We start from the raw sequence: 21,523 nt of genomic DNA on the forward strand, positions 1-21,523 counted from the left end.
AAGTCTCTGATTCTGACGTATGTCTTTAGCTTTTCCCTAATTTATTTTAATTCTGAATTGAAATTGCTCCAGTTTATCAAATTCCATGATTAATCTGATAAGGAACTATCTTTCCCTTCCTTCCTCTTTTTTTTATCTGCCTAGGATCTGTGACACCAGGCAGCGTTGCACTGATAGCATGTCTTTACAGAAAACATTCCAGCCACATATTTTAGTCGTCTGTCTCACACTTATCTGACTGCACAGATGTCTACACTGCCAGTGTAACGGCTCATGCCTTACTCACAAAAGCGCAACCCCAAGCTTTATGTTTCCAGTCACACTGATTGTAAATTGAGCTGTTCCAAAATGCAGGTGACCTACTCTTTACTGTGGCTGAACACCTCCCGACTAGACATACGGTAGATGGAGCACCGGAGCTTCTGCTGTTATGTTAATGTGCTACACTTGCTATGTCTTGCGTGTAGCACAATGTAACAAGTGCCAGCAGGTCAATAACAACCCCCATCCCATCCCACTGTGTGCACCAGAGGTAGGACTCCCTGCTGAGAGCACCACTTCATATCTGTACGTATCAAAATGCCTTAAGTGTTCAGGAAACGAGGACTAAAAGTGAATATCTGCAGATACTCAATTCATGTTTTCGTTCCTGATTCAAGTATGCAGATTGTATTGCCACGGCAACTGGCTCATCTCCTCTGGTAGCCCATTTTCAAGTCAGGAATGACGAGTCTCTCAACAGTGTGAAATTCCACTTGAGTGTGTGTGAGACAGACAGGGACAGCGAGAGTTAAATATGATTTGAGGATGCCTTTGAATTACTGGGCACATGTGGTGTAGCTGAGATATGTTTGTAGCAGCTGGGGCCCTCAGGTCAAAGCTAAATGGCGTGTGAGTGCAATAAAATATGTATGATGCACGTAATGTAATAAAGTAATTTTGGTTTGTTGTAAATAAAAAATTCAATTAAAAACCTTTCACTTTTACTCCTACTCAAAGTTTTTATATTTCAAAATACCCTTGAAGATCACAGTACCCGCATCTATCAACACCAACATAATTCAGATTTCATTTCAGCTTCTTATTGTATTTATACATTAATTACAGTCGTCATGTTCATTTCCCACGTTAATTATTCCCTGTTTTGTTTGTGTACATGCTTAAGGACCCACTTGTACCGACACAAGCACCCGGGTGCCACAGTACACATTCCTACCAACAGCGTCACAGTATTCATTCTCGACACATCTCGACAAGTGGCAGTAGATGCCAAGAGAAGCAGCAAAGTGCCAACAAAACGCAAGCTACTGTAAAAGGCAGGCATGGAACCAGTCCAGGTTTCAAAATTTCCCGGGGGGAAAAAAATCCTCAACTCTACAAGTGATGATAATGAATTCAATACAACTGTTAGACCTCAGGGATACCTGCAGTGTGTTTTGATGAGAAATACTGAACATAAACAGAAACTTTAAGAAGAAATCTTCACAGGGTACCTTTGAGATGTTATTTTATTTTATGGCTACTGGAACATATTTCTGACATAATCCAAGGAATTATACAATAACTGAGCAAGTGGGTAATTAATTTACTATATCTTAGAGACGTGATTTCAATTTTTGATCAAAGTCGAGATCCACTGAGGATTAAGGTAACAGGCACAGTGCGGAGCAGCCAACCTGTAAGTGTCTACAGTGCTCCTCCATAATCTTAACACAAGCAATATGGATTAGGGAATAATGTTAGTATGTTTAAACTGTTTATTAATACAGCAAATTCTTAGCAATTACTGCTGTTTAACACAATTGTAACAACTATAACCCTCACCTGCCCACACAGTTATAAAAATCTGTTCTACAAAAATCACAGTTTATGTTATGTTTACACAACTACTTATTGTTTATTTTTCTCTTTAGATTTTCGTACTAATCAGGCCTGACCCTGGTTAACCTCCGAGATCTACGCAGGACATAGTTTCAGTTATATAACAACGCAAAAAACTATAAAAGAAATGGGGCTTAGATCCTTTTTAGGCACAGCTGTACTTTACTAAGTTAGTGACAATTCCATTTTTTAGAGCACGCAACTGGATTCATGAATGCATGGTTTTGGTTTTCAAGCTACTGTGGAATTGCACTTCCATGTAGTCAACACCAACATTATATAAGTCACATGAAAAACAGCACAGTGAGGGCAATTTGAGTTTACTACAAAGACTGGAAATGTTCAAAGGTGCTATACTGTAAACTACTCTGTCAGAGAAGTAGTTGTTCCAGCTCTACAGTAATTTTTACAGACAATATTAGGTTATTATTATTACATTATTATTATTATTATATTATTATTACAATTATATTATTATTACAACTGTCCATATTGACCATCACAGACGATGGCTTCAAAAATACACCTGGAATTGAATCAGCACTTTTCCAACTACAAAACTAGAATTTTATTTGATTAACAAACATAAGGTATATTACACATCTTTGCATCACATTGTATTAGACTGAACAGTTCTGCCTAATATACTCAAACTCAATGTAACTGTGCATGTACAGAACACAACCACACACAAGGAAAACTGGATACACAACAAAACAATTCAATGTTTTCTACTTTTCTCCTCCTCACACCTATTCAATTTGATTTAACAGCTTTTAACCTTGATTGATCCTCTCTCACCTGCTGAGAAAAAAGGGAGAGAAGAGCTATGATTTCACCACATCTGCCTTCTGCCACACAACAGGGGGCAATACATTCAGCACATTCGACCTAGGTTGAACAGCAGGGAAAATTCATGCCATTTTATATAAGTGGAGCAAGTGTGCAGACAACATTGCTGCTTTTCTGCCTCGATCTGTACATGCTATCATTTTTGTTAATCTATGATTAGAATTAAACATAATAACTTGACACATACAGTAAAAAAAGAAAAGGTTGATGGGAAATGTAATTTTGTATAACAAAGATATCAAAAGACAAAGCTGAGGTGTCAGTGGATAGAAAATCAAATAAAAACATGAGAGTGAGTTTGCATGTGTGTGTGTGCATGTGTTTATATGCATTTCTCTTGCTTGAGAAAGTAATTAATGCTAGAAAAAGGCACTGCTGACTTTGAGAATGACTTAATAATGAAGCACAGCAGGCTGACAGGCCCATGGTGCATTTGTGCTTGTATTTAAAAGTTGATGTCAAGATAACAATGAACCGTGTCATATCTGAAAATAAAGGGCCGAATTAAGCAATGGAAGTCCAACAAATTTAACTCAGTCAGTGCTGCATTTACACCCACACACAGACCAGTTGATTGTTTTGCCATATCCAGCTCATTAACTATTAGAGCCCATCGATCACTTAGTCCCTCTGTGACCACTTGCATTAGAAAGAACTCATGAAATTGTTTTGCAGGAAGTCAATTGACAACTGTCAACTGACAGAAGAAACTCTTAAAAAATTACATTTTATTATTGCAAATTAGAAGCAAGAATGTAAAACTGCTCAGAAAACACACAGGAAATAGTGCATTTTATTCTATGTAAGAATGTAGGTTGTTCCTGATTGTAATGCAAAAAATCTATTTAGACAACACTGACCTATTATTACCATGTATGATTGATTTTCATACCCTTATGACCTGAAACAACAACAGTATTTATTTGGGGTCAAAACATCACCGACTCTCCTTTTTGCTTTAAAAATAATAATGGCTTTAAAACTTCATCATGGCAAACTGTAAAATAAGATGCAGATTAACAAATACTGGGGTTTCTAATTGAAGTACATACAGTAAGTGAGAGCATGTAATCTGTAAGAGTATCGGTATAAGCAATAACTGTGCTTGCATTTACGTGATGGTTTGCATGAGAAGCTGTGAATTATCCCAGATGAATAAATACTGACCTACAGATTTGTGCCTATTTGTTACTGACTACTTGCAGGGGCCACTGCATAATTCATGGGAGACAACTGCGTCAACAGTTACACTGCTTTTGCATAACACTGTATTATACTCGGCACTTTGCACCGAGGGCACTGAGGAAATATTTTCTCCAGTGATATACAACATTACATAAACCACAGCATCAACAATAGCACTAGTGATGGATTGGGTTATAAATAGGACTTCTTTTTATCCAACTGCCCACATAGGTGGCTGACACCTGCATATTTCGCTGCAGGGCTGGATATTTTGTGTATAAATGTTAGGTTTTGTCAAACAACAGTGCAGGATTTTCAGGGAGAGAATCAGAGGAATAACAAGACATGAGACAGATGTGGAGAAGGCGGAAGGAAAGACCTTTTATGGTGTGCAGAGGGAAAGACTGTTCCCTTCACTTTCCTGTCCTCATTTCTCAATCCAAACCACTGAAATTTCACATTTCATTCTATCAATTTTCTTGAATTTCATTCAGCACCCCCAAACATCAGACTCTCTCTCGCTTTCACCCACTCCTTTTCAGTGGCACCCTTTGAATACTGTGACTCGTTGCCTTCTGTACCCACATACATATATACTCCCTCTATCGCTCATTCGCGGCCGCTCTCGCCCTGTAAGCCACTTGTTACCATGGCAACCCCACAATGGGCCTTATAAAGCTAATAAGTAGAGAGAACAGGAGGGATGAGCAGCGTAGCAGAAGAAGAAGGGGGAGGAATAAAACAGAAAAAAATAAATGGCTGCCAATCTAATCCTAGTGTTGGCCCTTCAGGTGAGGAGAGTGAGGCAGGGAGATGAAGATAAGAAGAAAGTGTGTTGAGTTTGATGTGGTAGGTAATTTACACCTGTTTTGCCAATACTATTACAGTACAGAAAACCATTGTACAGCAGAGAATTAACAGAGTAGACGACACTTCCTCCAGTGCTTCATGTTACAGTGTGCATCAACAGCTGTACTTTCTTCAAAACAGCTCAGGATCTAGCGTATTCGGACTTTAGTAAATATCCAGGTTTGCTATTTCCTGCTGCTTCCAGGCTTTCTGTACCACACCAAACTATTCATTAAAAAACTAAAACTTAAAATACTAATAGAACTACTACTAACAAGGGAGACGATTCATTATAAAGCATTTGTTGTTGGACTGTGATCCTAATGAACCTGAGTAATGTATTAGTTTCACTGGTCAAAATAAAATCCATCTCACTTTGTCAAAAAGACATTTAACGTTACTGTAACCGACTGCACAAAATCAATACACAGCAGAAGCACCTGGCTAGATATTTCTGCTGAACAGATGATTGTCAGGCAACTTCAGAGTAGCCAAAGCAGAGTGGATGCATGAATAGTAAAAAACCAGTACTGTTAATGCTAAAGTCAATATTACAGCATCTTCCTGTAAGTTCAATAATTGCTTTGTCCTCAGAAGACATCAGTCTGACATCAGTGTAGGCCTCAAAACTCATTATGGAGGCTCCAGAGAGAAATAACACACTTGTGTTACATAAATATCACAGCAATGCTTCAATAAGAATAGTAGATGAAGATGTCTCATTCAGTATGTCTGTGTGTGTGCAAGCACCTGTGGATTGATAATGATTATGTTTTTGGTTTGAGGCACTACACAGATCAAAGTCTAGCTGGGCGTCTGAATTCACACACACTCGTACGCACACACACACACACACACACACACACACACACACACACACACACGTACACAGACAGAGAGAAAAGGCCTCCTGCCTGGTTGATTTCCCCTGCTATAACTCTTCTGATAGCCTGATACCAGCGTGTGTGAGGGACAGTTGGGCTGAAACCCAGGTGAGAGAAGGAAATATTCATGATAAAAAAAAAAACGCCAACTATCTATCACCAGGGACTCCATTTCGCCATGACAACAAGAAATCTCATCACTATGGTAACACACAAAGCAAGTGACTAGGAAATGACATAAAGGAAATGAAGGTCTGGAGAAAACCAGGGGAGTAATGTTTGACTTCACGTGTGGCACAAAGACACTGATGGATCAGTACTAGTGATGTGTGGATGGCGGTTACATCCGCAGGCGCTGCGGATAATCCACGGGTTGGGTGGGTCGAGTAATAAAAAAAAAAAAGTATTCTGATTAATTGCATTTGGGTCGCAGGTGGATAAGATCAATCATTAATATTAACTTTATTTTACAGAGTAATTAAAGTGAGGATTGGGTGCGGGTCAGGTGTAGATATCTTTATCAGAGAAAATTCTAGGTGCAGGCGGGTGGCGGGTGGATAATTTATTTGAAGCAGCGGGTGTGGGTGACATTTTAGCTCATTCACACATCTCTAATTAGTACGATGTTTCTACGGTTTACACTGATGTAAGTTCAATTATTGTGAATTTAATGGAGACTCTATGCATGTAGACAGCTCCACTCTAAATTAGAAGGAAACATATTTCTATCTAGGGTTAACTAGGACCAAATGTGACTATTTTAAGGTTCACAATACAAGAACATTTTCACATTAAAAATCCATGTGCACAACACAGAAGTAAAATAACACAAAATCAAACACTCATCACCCATCACTCAATCTTTTGTCTAAGATTTTTAGAGTGATGGTAAAATGAAGGCTAGACAAAATAAGGGAAACCATTTTTCCTAAAAAGACTAATTATTTATAACAATATTGCCTCCAACAAAATGCTTGATTTTTGTACTGTGTGTAAAGCATAATGTTTTTTGGAAATAATTATGTTTAACAGTATATGTTTTGTCAGTTTCTGTATGTTTCAAATCAGATTTCTAATTCCTCCCAGTGCTGCTGAGACAATGCTGCGTTCATGGTGTGCACTCATGCCCTTCTCTGACTGAGTCCAGGAGTTCTTTCTAAGATCTATTGTTAACCTCTGGGGTGTTTGCCTCTTGGCTCTGGTCTCCAGTATGACAGGAGTAGAAATATGATTTCAATTTCCTGGCACCTAAGGCAGGAGGATTAAAGTTTTATTTGGTTCTGGGGCAGAAAGAGTTTAAACACCACCTGCACTAAGGCAACAAAGACAGAGGGAAAGAAGAGGTCGCGACTCAAAAAAAAAAAAAAAAAAAAGATGGGCTGAGCAGTGTTACCACAATCCACTACTATTTAAAGAAATTATTGAAGCCAAAAGTTTCTATACCGGCATGTACTGATTTTCGAAGTAAATGCCTGCTTTATGCAATATTGATGCCACAACTGAACATAGACAAAATAACCCAGCCACTCACCAAGTCACCAGCTGGCTAATATACATGACGGATGTGTGATTTTAAGTAGGCCTACTCTGCAGAGATTTTTCATGTTAGATTTCTTCAGATTTCCATTCATTCCAGTTCTAGCTACACTGCACGATATGTCTAAGAACACCCAATAGATCCTCCCTGCAAATATTCCAAAGATCCAGAATATAGAGCAAGTCTTCACAAAGAATCCCGTCTAACGGTGCAGACTTTTTGCTGTTTTCCAACCAGAGTATGTGTGGTAGACTTGGACCAATTTGCCAAGTGAGACAAATTTGGACACTATGTGAGCTCCCACCCTCCTGTCCATTTCTTACCTGTGAGCTGACAGTCGTCGTTGGAACCTGCAGAGTCTTCCTGGTTGGGGCTGAGTGGAGGGCTGGCAGGGGGGCTGGTGCTGAAGCTAGCGTAGCCCAGGGATGAACTCACCTCGCTGGGCTCACAGCTGTGGTTGACTGGCCTTTGGACGTCAAGGGATGAGGACAGTGAGGTGCGCTGCTTGGGCTAGATAAGAAACAGGAGGCCACGAAAGACAGTTAACAGTGTTGTAGTGTGTATTGTAGCTTTAGCCATTTTTCTTCTTTTGGTGACATATGAAAAGTTAATGTTTTAGTTATAGTTAAAGTGTTGTCCCTAAATGACAAAATCATATTTTGTGTGTGTCAATATTTCAGACTCAAACTCTGCAACCTAAACATGTTATGATGTAATACAATATATTGATGTCAACATGATTTATGTAATTAGGTACAGAGGTACCTACGCAGAGGTAACAGGGAAACGGATATAAACAGAGCCAAATGTCTGCTCACAGACAAGTGAAAGAATGAGGCAGAGGATAAATGAAAGTGTAGACTGGCATCTGGTAAACACATCTTACATAATAAGGAATTTGCGGTTCTCAAGAACCTGCTGCTATGCTTCACAAACAGCTCAGGCAGTCAAACCCCTGACGGTGCATGTCTGGGAGTGTGCGAACAAGTCAATGCATTGAACCATAAAGGCAAAAAATCAACCTGGGAGACTGACGCCTGACAGGGCAACCTTCATAAGACCTTCACTGTGTGACTCAAGGCACAATAACTGAACCCCGAGAGAGAACAAGAGAGGGTAAGGAAATGAAAGCAGAAGAGGAGAGAACGTTCTTTTTTTCCTATGTAACATGCACCAAACTGGGCTCTGATGCATCTCCAGATAGACTGAACTAAGAAGAAGGGTAAGGAGGAGCAGAAAGAAATGGAGAAGACCAAGTCAAAAAAATGTAAATTAATGTGAAAAGAATGAATGCTGTGGATGTCTTACAATGAAAAGAGAGGTGTCATTAAAAAAATACAGCCAAAAAACTACAACTATAGTTACTGTACCTGACTTTCAATGTGTCTGTGTCCTGGTGTGTTTATTTGTTTCTGAGAATACGGTAAGTGGATGGACAATGGTCACATCATGGTCCTGTTGGTGCTTTATAATATGAATAAGTCTAACACAGAGGACGCGGATTGTGTGCTAACATCCCAGCAGCAGCCTCAACAGACCAGAATGCAGCACTGCCACAGCAGTAATAACTATTTTCTCCCCTTGTAGAGAGCTGGTCTGTGGGGAATAACACCACAGCAGCAGCATCCCACTGAGACCAGAGGTGTCTCCGTTACTGATGCATCAACAGGAGAAACTCAGCACAGGAAGTCAACAGGGAGCAAAGTAAATGATGTACGAGTCCAACAGGGAATTGTTCCAACTGGGTGACATCACACAAACTAGCTGACAAAAATGTCTATTTATTTTTTATTGAAGGTTAGTGACGTTACAAAAGAAATTCAAACAAGCCAAGCTCTTGGGTTTATGACCTCTTTGTCATTAAAATCACTGATCCATGACAAAGTAAGTGCAACAAAGCAATAGAAGAAAAAAAAAACAAAACAAATATACTAAAATTAAATGACTTCACAACCATGTTTCTGCATAAAAACATGACAATAAAAATGAGATAAAACAGCCTTAACCACCCACTAAATCCACCCACTTTGAAACGGTATTTCAAAGTGGGTGGATTTAGAGTGTGTGGTCATGTGTCCGTTTTTAGTCAATTAATGTTTAATTAGTTAAGGGGCAACTTCTAGTCATCATTTATGCATCTCTTTATTTCCACATTTACTGTATCTCCTTTTCTCTGTATTTGGTTTCTGCTTTCTAACAACTAAAGTCGTCTTCTGTCTGAATTCGTGCTTATTAAGCACTCAGACACACACACACACACAAACAACAAACATACCTGCTGCAGCTCAGGCTGAGGCTTAGCGTTAACAATGCAAATGGGCAGTAGGCTAATGAACATGTCATGGTTGATTGGAAAGGGATTAATGAGCACAGACACAGACACACACAGACACACACACACAGACACACACAGACACACACAGACACACACAGGTTCTCCATGTCTGACTAAACAGCAGCAAAAACCATTTTCCCTGTTTGGAAAAGCATCCCTGGGGGAAAGCATGCCGTTTAACACTTTACTAATGTGTTTGGGTGCTAATAAATGACACACCCATTAGCTAAAAAATGTAACTCAACACCTAAGACGAGGTGAGATGTGCTTTGGGGTTTGAGTTTGCTTGCATGCATTAAAAAGTGATAATTTGTGAGCTAATTTATGAGTAACATGATAATGATAAAATTATCATGATCATCGTATCAGATACTGCAGAACTGGGGAACCAACATGTTCACTGTTGATGAATGAAACTTGAATGAACCAGAAATGACATACAAACTGTCAGAGCAACGCTAATAAAGCAAATTATTTATTCTAAAATGTTGCCATTCCCATCAAGTCTGTTTACTGGCTAACTAATTCAGTAATTTTACATAAGCAGGGGACTGAAAGGTAATTATCATAATAGCTCGGCTGTGATATTTTTAGTTGTTCGGAGCAAATTGTCTTCTGTTAACAGTGGCTTAGAATTAATGATGCTGAATATGGAGCAGTGCACATCTCTGTTGTAATCAGTGTTTTCATTTCTTTTCTAGTCTGTCTATTTCAGCTGTTGCACACATCCTCAAACAGATGTAAACACGAACTCAGAAGGCAGAAAGCTCAGAAGAGCAAAGCTTGAGGAGGGGAAAAACAACAAAAGAACAGAAAATAAAAGGAGTAAACACCCGAACCTGTTTCCCCCACATCCAAAGCAAACTCTTAACTGCAACTCTTAAAACGATCATTCTAGGATTCAGCTCTTGGCTCTGCATTCCTACTTTCTTCTGATAAATTTTGTCTTGGTCTTCCAATTCTTCCACATTTTTCTGGATGATGAGGAATTATTTTTCTTATTCTCTTCAAGTAAAGAGGAAGAAAATTTAAGTTGTGAGAAACTCAGGAAAGCTGGAAGTGGGAGTAATTCACCCTGTTCTGTTTTGTGCCATATGGAACAACAAGGTGGATTTCCCAGCAAACAGCAGAGGCACACCATTAAAAGTATGTAGTCCTTGCACCTTAACATGACTTGCTGAAATAACCTAAATGCTACATACAAATCCTTTTAATGTGACTGGGAAATGCCAGGAAAGAGGCTCAGGAGTGGAACTCCCACTGCAGAGCTTTTAGCATTAACTTGAGTGAGTTCAATTAGCAGTGTATGACCCTGTCCCTCCTGTGGGGCCACAGGCATCCTGCAGGCTGCAAGACCAAATCTCTTTAAGACCCCTCCCCAACACAGATATCTTGGTCTTTCTATAATTATGAGGACACTCACTGGGATGAGGACACTCACTCACTCACTAACATAGTTCAGGAAAATTGTTCGGACAGTGATTTCTAAGGTCACCTTGGTTCCGAGTACGGTTCTTTCCTGCCACCCTTCTCTGAAGCCCGAGTGCCGCCATGACTGTGACTATTCATTGTTCGTGTATGTGTTTGTGCATGTGTGGGCGCTAGACAGCCTATAAATATGGGCTTGGTTTAGCACTGGCACAAAAGCAGAGTCATATCCATATAAATGTACACATGTTCTGTAATTATACACAGATCTGAGCAAATTTACAGCAAGATGAACTGACTGCAACAACACTGAAATGACTCTGTGTGTGTCGAGCACAAACACAGCCACAGGAGCTAACAGTGTATGTGAACATACTAGTGAGCTCTAAGTGCCAAAGTGATTAGTGAAGTGTCTGTGTGCTTGTTTTATTAATGGGGACTTCATGGTGAACTGGGCAAAGGTTGTTGTTTTTGTTTGTTTTTTTTTAATCTTTTACTACAATGACACTTGCACAGTCCAAAAACTCGTGTAACCTTGAGCCTCTGAGAGCCCAAAACAAAATAAGTAGGGGACATCTGAAACATGTTATCAGTTCAAATCATTTTTAGAAACAATTCTCATAACATTTGGAAAACTAATGAAGCATCAAGCGCATGGTAAGTATGGTAAGTATGGTTGTGACCAGTTAGAAGGCCTAAGGCCTCCTGGATCAAAGTCTGAAGATGAAGGCTAAAGGTGTAATTATGCAGGCTGAGTGGTATTAGTTAGGATTTTATATTTTCTCCAGCATGCCCAGTAAAAAGCTGAAATACCACAATGACATAGACTATTTGCTTGTATTGGCCAACACAGTTCACTGCCTGATAACTGTGCAGTGTGTAACAGATGAGCCAGGATCAGAGGCTTTGTCAGCCAACCCTGTGAAAAGCTTCTACACTGTGGCAAGGGAAGCCCTCGGTTTGAGGCCCACATATCATTGCACTCATGAAGCCATTTATCTGAAAGATAAACCCTTACCAATTCTAAGTCTAGAAGGTTGTTTAACAACCCTTTCACCTGAGCCTTTGCTAATCCTCTAGGACTATATTTTCCAAATGAAGACATTTTCCAGAAATGGCAGAACAGTAAATAAATACAAATATACAGAAAAATAAGCATTGAACACATCACCATTTTTCTCAGTATATATATTTTTAAAAGGTGCTATTGACATGAAATTTTCACCAGATGTTGGTAACAACCCATGCCATCCACACATGCAAAAAAAAAAAAGTCAAACCATATATGTCCATAATTTCAGTTATGTGTAAAAACAATCCTTGTGTAAAAAGCAGAAGTGCACACATTGTTTAGAGGTGACATCCATCATTGTCTTTTTAGATTTAAAACAAAACAGGTCTTCAAAATAGAAAACAAAGTGGTATGGAGGTATGTGTGTGTGTGTTTGTGTGTTTTATGTCAGCAAAGTAGGACACTGTGCCAGTGGGTTTGAAATTGATAACCCCAGGATGCAGTGTGTGCCTCTGTACTTCTTGCTTTCCCTTTTTTTTTTTTTTTTTTTTTTACATGTTTTCATCTATTTGATTATTCTTTCTTTCTTTCATTCTCTTTGTGTTTCACATCCCATCTGCCCATGTGATCAAGAGCTTGTGGAGATCTAACATGTCCAGCTGGCAGTTTGGACAAGCAGCGAAGGATAAAGTAATAAAAAAGGGCCCAAACAATAAATCCATGGATTTTAGTCAATTTGCTGCTGTGATCTGGCTTTTTAAATCAATGACCGACATGTGGTCAATACTGTATCAGTATTAATAACACACAAGCTGAATAACTTCTTTTAAACCCGGATTTAAAGAGATAAATTACTGAAACCACATTTTTACTACAGCAACAGCTTTGGGGAGCACTGTCACAGGAGGAGAAAGGCTAAGACACTGCAAAAATGTCCAAATTTAGCAAGTCCCTGACTCTTACAGCAGTTCCACATTTTACTTTAAATCCATAATACAGAGTAAAGAATCCAGCCCAGCTAGCAGCTCAGACAGGCTGTACTTCCACCTCGGGCACCTCAGCAGTTCTTTGAAATTCTAATATCATGGCCACCAAAGAGTTCCTCACCAGATGTATTATTCAGTTTTGTCCAAAGTAACCTAAGTATATTTAACTGCTAAATATGAGAATTATTTAACTGTAAGATGCCAGTGGACCATCTGATCAAATCATCCTCACAGTGAAATATAATTCTTACTTCTACTGAACATCCCTGTGAAAGCACCACATTATTATTCTAATAAAGACTACAGACTACAGGCTAGTGTGGCATCTGTGTTCACATCACAGGTCTCAATTCAAGTCCAATTTTGTGTCCCATCCCATGTTTGTGTGTTGTTAGGTGACATGTATCCAGTGTGAACAGTGTTGAGCTGTTTAGGACTGTGGAGAATCAGATTCTATACCATTTCAGCATGCAATGTGAATTTAGCCATACCGTATATACTGTGCGCCCTATGCTGCAACAGTTTGTGTTAGCCTGTTCAGCTAACAGTGTACTGATGAAACAGCCAGCGGGAGTACTAAAATGAAATGAAATAAATTCTAGAGAATTAATTAGGCACTATAAAATTGAACTGTGGTGCTTCTTGATTATGTGAGCTTCAAGCCGAGCAAAGGCCCGCTGGGCACCGCATGTGATCCCTCTACACACATTAGTTAGCATGCCAACCACAGGCCCATGAAGAGAGAAAATCATGGGAGAGGAGATGACGTGGTGAGGATTTAAAGAAGCTGCCTATCTTTGGATGGCATTTAGTCTCTTAAACCCTTTTTGTCTTTAAAAACATGTTTCCAAAGCAAATGTCTCACCTCCCTGTAAGACCTTTAGCTTACGCTCCACAAAACTAGTTTATGCTTCATCACTACACTAAACAAGCAGTAAAGAGGAATGTTTTTCCAGTGTTCTGTCACACATCACCCATTGACTGAGAAAACAACTGCTTGTAATTATCCAAGTGTGAACATTCGCTCTGCGCCTGGTTGTCTGATACTATCTTCCCACTAACAGAAGTGAGAGGACTAAATTAATCTCAAGTCACTAACGGGGTTGATTTGTTTCTGCATATCAATTTCTGAATGTTGATTTGAAGATATTCATGACCAGTGACATATTAATCTATTCTCTTGTTGTTGTTGTATGTAGAAAAGTTTCTTTCTGCATATTCATTCAACACCACACTGGTTCTTCAGGAGACCCATTCCCTGAAATAATCCTAATGCAGCATTTGTATTACATTCCATACAAATATACACGAGTCCTATCTGCATTATTATTTTAGCAGTAGATGATGAACCCACTTTAGCTTCAGGCTCTATGGACACGTCACAGTCTGCTCGATTTGGCTTCTCTCTCTCTGGATCACCTTAGACACTATGTCTTCCATGGAATCAGTGACTTCAATGATTCAATAAGTCACAGTCTATGAGGCTTGAGTTGGAAATGCATCTGACTGGATGGTGGCTTTGGTAGGAAATAAAAAACTTCATCTAAGACTCAAGAGTTTCAGCCTCAATTTATCTGAAGCAATTCATAAAATCCAAAATGCAACTCTTGTGCACTAACACTGCCAAATTCACCTGTTTCCAGGCTCTTATCCAGTGCATTGTGCAGTAATTCAAGAAGGGTTTACACCAACTGGCAACAACAAAATAAGCTAACCAGTCATTATTAAAGTAAAGCTTTGACTAAAATATTGAGTAATAAGTGGTTCTGTCAGGGCTCAGCATGGTCCCTGTACCATCCCTGCGCTCCGTTGGATGAGAGCGCACGTTCACTTTAACTTCTGCCAAAATTAAATTAACAGTAAGCATGCAGTCAAAAGTTGTCAAGAGCCTTTCTGTTTCAAAATGCCTACATGTCACAGCATATATTGTTTTACTCTGTTTACATGTTACTGCTTATGAATGAAGTGGACTAAGAAGTAATGGGCTTTGATGCACTATAGACCAACAAGCCAATTTTTAATAAACCAAAATGAGAATTGTAGAGTAGTATATAGTATATAAGGTAATCTAGATATTTATCCTAATATTTCATTATCTGCACTCAGATACTATGGGAATGACTGACAGAGAAATGCAGATGAAATGGAACAATCACCGGGAGAGAAACATAGATGTTTGCCATTGTGTGTGTGTGTGTGTGTGTGTGTGTGTGTGTGTGGGTGCAGGTGTTTAAGCTACTTGTGGGTGGATGCTGTGATGTTCAATAATGTGTCAGGTGCCTCTGCAACACATTCATTAGTGCGTGTGTGTGCACTCACCTGTGGGCGGATGACTCTCTCGATGTTCTTCAGGGCCGTGTCAGGGGAGGGTGGCGAGCAGTCTGGAGTGGGGCCTGTAGAGCAGTTGCCATGGTTACTGTGCTCCCCCTCACTCACCGTTACATGGGACAAGTGACCTTGTGGAGAGAGAGAGAGAGAGAGACAGGTAAAGCAGCATTACAGTATGTTCTGTGCTGCAGTTATTGTTATTGTACACTAGAGAGTTTGAGGAGTTCAGACTAATGCCAGAATCAAAATATATGACACTGATTTCTGATACGGTCACAATGTGGACTATGGGACCATGGCAGTGCCATGACTTTGAACAGCAGTGTCAAAACCTGACCAACAGCCAATCATCGCTTAAGGGCCTTCAGGACCTTCATGACTGGGCATGGACTACAGATGAGATTTAGAAAATTCATTTTGGTACTTTTTTTTTTTGGATTTTGACAAAATCAATTTCAGGTGAAAAGGAGTATAACTACAATTTTAACATTTTGAAGCAGATTCTTAACACCCAAAATATTATCTACACAGCTTTACATAATTTATACAATGTTTGTCACCCATGGTAATTTACCTAGAACATCATTTGTCTTCCCCAAATCAAGTTGAGTTCCAAAAAGGCACAAAATTACTCAATCTTACCAGATTACTTCTATGATCTTATGTTGCATAACTCCTCTGTTATGAACATTACTGTTGAGCTGCACCAGCCAACCTTTATTCTACATTGGCATAAAAATGACTCCTTTGTTTGATTAAAAAGGGTAAGGTTCAGTTCAGGATCTATTGTGCTGCACATTACATGAGGATGAGTAACAGTGGTAGAGCTGTATGAGAGAGACAGGTGGGGAGGGTGTGAATAGACCATGCTCAGTTACAACAACAGCAGGAAAATATGACAGCTGTCCACTGCAGTTTGGTATCTGTTTCACATGTGGGTGTCTATGTGTGTGAGTATGTGTATGGCTGTGGAGATCCAAGCATCTGAGTTAATTTCCCCAGTGTATGATCATTTTACAGGACGAAAAAAAAAAATAGAAGAGAAGAAAGGAGATAGTGCTGAAGTGGCCTGATTTAAATTTCAGAGGGAAAAAGAATCTGACTCAATCAAGTGAAGGAGATAAAAAACACAGACAACCTTTCTCAAAACAGTTCTGTCAGAGGTGCTGATAGACACGCACACGCATGCGCACGCACGCACGCACGCACGCACACACACACACACACACACCACACGCTCTCTGAATGTAGTTCAAGGTGCGATTTTTTGCAACCCCCACAAATCTTCATGTATTCCCATAGAACAAAGCCACACCGGAAAAAATGTGGAGCTGTTGATGATGTTTTGGATAATGACACAGATAATGACAGTTATTTAATGGGCTATAAACACCATTACAGTACATTATATTGGCCATGATGTTCAGGATGCTGAGTAGGAACTGTAATCATCTATTAGTTCTCATAAAACAACAAAGTAAGTAACAGGAGAAGTTAGATGTGATATTTATTGTAAAAATACTAGAAAAAAAAATACTGGGCCACCAATATTGGTATCAGGGGAAAAACGTTTTTCTAATCCCCAAAATCCCACAGTCAACACAGAGGACATGGTGCCAATGTTCTTAATAATAGATAGGGTCCTGATAGTACAGTTGATGTGAGATTAATTCACATCCAATTTCAAGCAGCAGGAACTGACCATTTGAGCTGTGGTTAGCTGACACAACACTCTTCCCAGCTCTTTTAATGACTTTTTTGATCGTCTTCTTATTTGTTGCTGTTGGATCATTACTTCTGAATCACGAAAGAGATGAGTGGAAAATTAAAGGCTTCCTCATATGCTTCTCCAATTCTGGTGTCCATCCTTGCTCATTTCAGTGACTTCACAGCCTTTCAAAGACACGAAGATTAAAACTGCTCTGTGGTCAGCAGCACTTTGAAGTCCATTTTGTCTTTGATTTCAGCTATTACTTCCTTAAGTATCAGCTTCTGTTTGCTGTTTGGTTTCCTCTTTGACACTTGTCTTTGCATTTTTGAACCACACTGATATATTTTCAGGTCCGGTATTTAATAAGGTCTATTGAGCAGCATTTTAATGTGCTCATTTTCCGCTATTTTCTAGAAAAGTTTAGTCTTAGTGCAAGGAAATTGAAAAAATATATTCTCTCTGCTTTAGTAAAGTAAATGAAGAAATCATGCAGAAAAACAGCAGTGGGGAAGGCTCATCCAGCAGTAGGACATACTGTATTGGCAATGTAGCATAACCTGGAGAAAACACTAGCACTAACAATATATTAACATGAGACAGAGAAACAACCTTGATTTGTCAAGACAAATGACTCATGAAGCACATTTAAAGACACAACAAACAGTCTAGAACCATAATTTAATCACCCAACCCCAAAGCTTTATTCAAATCTGACAAAATCAACCATCACACGCTGCACTCCGCTCATACAGCTTCATCACGAAGCTGCCATAAAACTGAAAGTGTCTGCTTCAGAATTTACCCCAATCTTCCATCATATATTTATTTTGAATTTCAATAGTCTGGTTGCAAACATGGAGACTCAAAATCACACACATAATATTCCTTCAGTGGAAGTGACACAGCTTCACAGCATGCCCATCCATCAACGTGTGTATGTTTGTGAAAATACAGACAGATCTACTCCATAAATTTTATTGAAGGTGTGGCGAGTATGCACAACTCCAGACACATACACAAATAGACACACACCATCAAGGAGCTGCAGGAAGCTAAATCAATAATTAAACCAGGGTGTAAATAGATAGAAACTGCCACTGTGTAGAATGAAAGAGAGAAGAAATGATAGATGCAACAGTGGGATATATATATATATATATATATATGTATATACACACACACACACACACACACACACACACACACACACACAAGAGTTAGCTTTTGTCCTATTGGGTAAATAAGCCTGTGTGACGGTGTGCTACATCCAGATGTTCAGGATCATGAATTTGTGAGGCAGAAGAAAATGGGAAACTTTAACATGCTTTAACAGGTTTCATAGATATTCTTCATGCAAAGTACACACAGTTCAGTATGTGCTTTGACAGAGCCTGAATTTACACATGGCCGACTGCTCGATTTGCTACTACAGGCAAACGCTGCTGGAAATATTAACTAGCACACCAGATGTGCATTAACACACAGCTGGAAATAGTTCCCAACGAACACACAGTTTACTTCTGTCTGAGCAATATTTGATTGCAAAAACAGCTCCCAGCTGATTCAGGAAAGTACGTACCCCTGATCATTTTTATCTTTCGCAGGAACAATTTGGCCACAGAGAGGAGGGACTTTTACTAACAAAAATAAAAAATCTGAACAATGCAAGGAAACACTCAGTTTCTCTTTGGTCCTAACTTAGAAATGCATTTGATAGTGGAAATAAAAATGAAGCAGACTGACACTTACATCAACAAACTAAACATGAATGGAAATCTATGACCCAACACAGAAAAAAAGAATCAGAAATAAAACTGAATGTGAGCATGTGCAAACCAGATCTCAACATTGATTCCTCTGGATGTCAAAGAGGAAGACGCTCTATTGCCTCTCTTTCAAAAAGTCAATGGGCCTCGACCTTTTTAATGGCAAAGCCCTGGAGTTACTACTTGCTGCCATTAGCCACTCTAAGCCTCCAGCGCCAACTAAAGTGTGATAAATGGGGCGCAACGAAGCAACATCACAGCTTTATCCACATGAGAGAACTGAGGGCGGAAAGGAGAGTAAGAAACCTTTATTCATAAACTGTAGAGGAGGCAGCACTGTGGTGGGCATCCCTCTGATTGCCTGATTTGAACTCATTCATAGATGAAACAGGGCTGAGACACACAGGTATCAACTATGTAAAATTCAATTTTAAGTCAGATGATCAAAAAAAAAACATCTTCAAATATCTATGAAAAAAAAAAACAACAAAAAAAACAGTAATGGTTTCCATACTGCTGCCAGAAATTAGAAATTCAAAATCTCAACCTGTGGTTTTTTACTTATTTTGTCAAAAAAAAGTTCACTGAAATATGTGGTACAATACATAAGCAATTTTGAAGAACTGCAGAGAACACACACATGAACCTACACACAGAGGTTTGTAACTTCATGTTGCACGTCTGCAATGACTTGTTTACCAGCTGAAAAGTGTGTGTTTTTTATCTCAGCTGGAGCTGGTCGATCACAGGGAAAAAAGTACTTTTGCTCTAACTGCTTGGCAACGCTCTGCACTTTGTTTGCTTTATACGTGACTGGAAGCTGTGAGGCTTTGTCTGCAGGTCCCTCCTCACCACTTTGCTGTCTGGCTCCTTATCTCCACAATCTCACCTGCATTACTATTGTGTTGGCTGCCTACAAAAATAGGTTTTAAAATGGTTAAACCTACTCGTTATACCAGCTATAAACAAATGCTGCGGTATTTATTAAAGTGTTTGTCTTCAATTGTAAAATATCTGAAATATCACCAGGTTAAATCTGCAATCTCTTAAATATTAAGCAAAGGAAAGAACAGATTTGTCACCGAGAAGCTCTCTAACAAATCTTCTACTGAAAAACAGTAACGTAAATAATGTAAACACGTCACTACTTACAAAACTTATTACTGGTATTTGAGTATACATGATTTCTTTTTTGGGAGGGTGGGGTTTGTCAAATTAATCCAATTAATGTTAATTATTTGTGAACTGAACACAGTTTTTGCACAGAGTGAACTTCAAATCCATCAGCAGCACAGTGTTCCAGCAGACCTGTAGGGAACATAGCAGCATCAGAAGTGGGTGATTTCTCTAACGAGTTGCAAGAACATCAGAAAAACAGCTGCTGGAGTCAAAAAGAAAAAGCAATACAAAAAGAGAAAGAAGGAAGTGAGATATACGAGAAGCAGAGACATAAAAAAAGAAGCTGTTCGGTGTGAGAGTTTCACTGACAATAGGTCCCTGATGTTTCTGTAGTGTCTGCCCTGAGTGACTGTCACTAGACAGATTTTGATAAAGCTGCCCTGATTGTTTGAGGAGAACAATGTTGTTTCTCACTCTCTATAACTGAGACACTGCAGCAGCCCACAGCTGCCTACAGGTAGCCAGGTGAACAGGACCAGTGAATATCAGACAGGGTTTACGCTGCAAAAATCTCTCTTCAGTTCCACATTTAGTTTTTAAAAGTCGAAAAGACAAAAATTCAGCTGTTTATTATGAGGTTTACTCACTATGTGATATTCTACTAAAGATCACTGATGGGAAAAGTCAGAAAGTCAAATTTTAAAAAAAGAGAATAATAATTGTAGGATGTCACTGCACCAGATGTGTCTGGTGATCACATGATGAATGTCATCAGTTTAACATAACTTTAATTTGAGTCCAAACTCTATTGTATTTCACCTGAAACCTTTTATTTTGATTTGAATGTTTTACTCTTCATCTATTTAAATCTTTATCTTGGAGTTGATCACTCAGCCTCACCTCATGACATTCAGCTGATACTCTGCTGGAAAATAATGTTGCCAGGGGGGAAAACAACAGGGAACAAAGGACCTTTGTGGCAACTTCCTATCAATAATTTTTCTTTCTTCTTACTTAACAAACCTATATAGAGCAATGACAGATTTTGTCAGTGACTTTATGGCATAAGACAAATATCTTTCTTATATTACCATATATTTTATCCACCTGGTCCTGTTCACCCTCTATTTATATATAATGCCAATTGTCCTACAGGTCGTGTAAATTGTTGTAAAGAAAACATTAATTTTATGTAGTTGAGTCTAATATATATGAAAATGAGTTCTTGTAGGTTTACAGTATATTCTCCGTAACTTTAACGGTTCATAACTTCTGACAATTTACATGTAACATTTAATTAGAAGAGTAGTGCATTTTCTTAATCATAGTGAGAAGGATATTAAACATTAAACATGTTCTCATGAAAATAAAAACTTGTTTTTAAGTTGATTGTAAATTTTTTATAGTAGCAATCATGCATTAAGTACTCATATCAATACCCAAATGTACTCAGGGCTGGTCTGAAAAAAGACTGGCATCAATGCATCTCTCCACTGCCATGTGCATACAAAATAAAATCTATCCAGTGTGGAAATGTGTTATTGATTATGCCTATTGATTTGTGCATCATGAACGCAGAAAGCAATGTGTTATATTATTCAGCAGGATTGCATGAAAAATGACTGTATCAGTAGCAACAACAAGTATTGA

General features: G+C 38.9%; 1 protein-coding gene across 4 annotated transcripts in view; it reads right to left on the reverse strand.

Moving 5' to 3' along the window:
* Positions 1-21,523, reverse strand: part of anks1b (ankyrin repeat and sterile alpha motif domain containing 1B) — a 157,750-nt gene that overhangs the window by 53,533 nt on the left and 82,694 nt on the right. For all 4 annotated transcript variants that reach the window (XM_026326486.2, XM_026326487.2, XM_026326485.2 and 1 more), the window contains 2 exons: positions 15,269-15,405; positions 7,512-7,698 (listed from right to left, as the gene is read on the reverse strand). In XM_026326486.2, coding sequence (XP_026182271.1) covers positions 7,512-7,698; positions 15,269-15,405 — 324 coding nt within the window. The remainder of the gene's footprint in view (positions 1-7,511; positions 7,699-15,268; positions 15,406-21,523) is intronic.

Source organism: Mastacembelus armatus, chromosome 23 (genome assembly GCF_900324485.2).
Source record: "Mastacembelus armatus chromosome 23, fMasArm1.2, whole genome shotgun sequence".
Taxonomy (NCBI): Eukaryota; Metazoa; Chordata; class Actinopteri; order Synbranchiformes; family Mastacembelidae; genus Mastacembelus; species Mastacembelus armatus.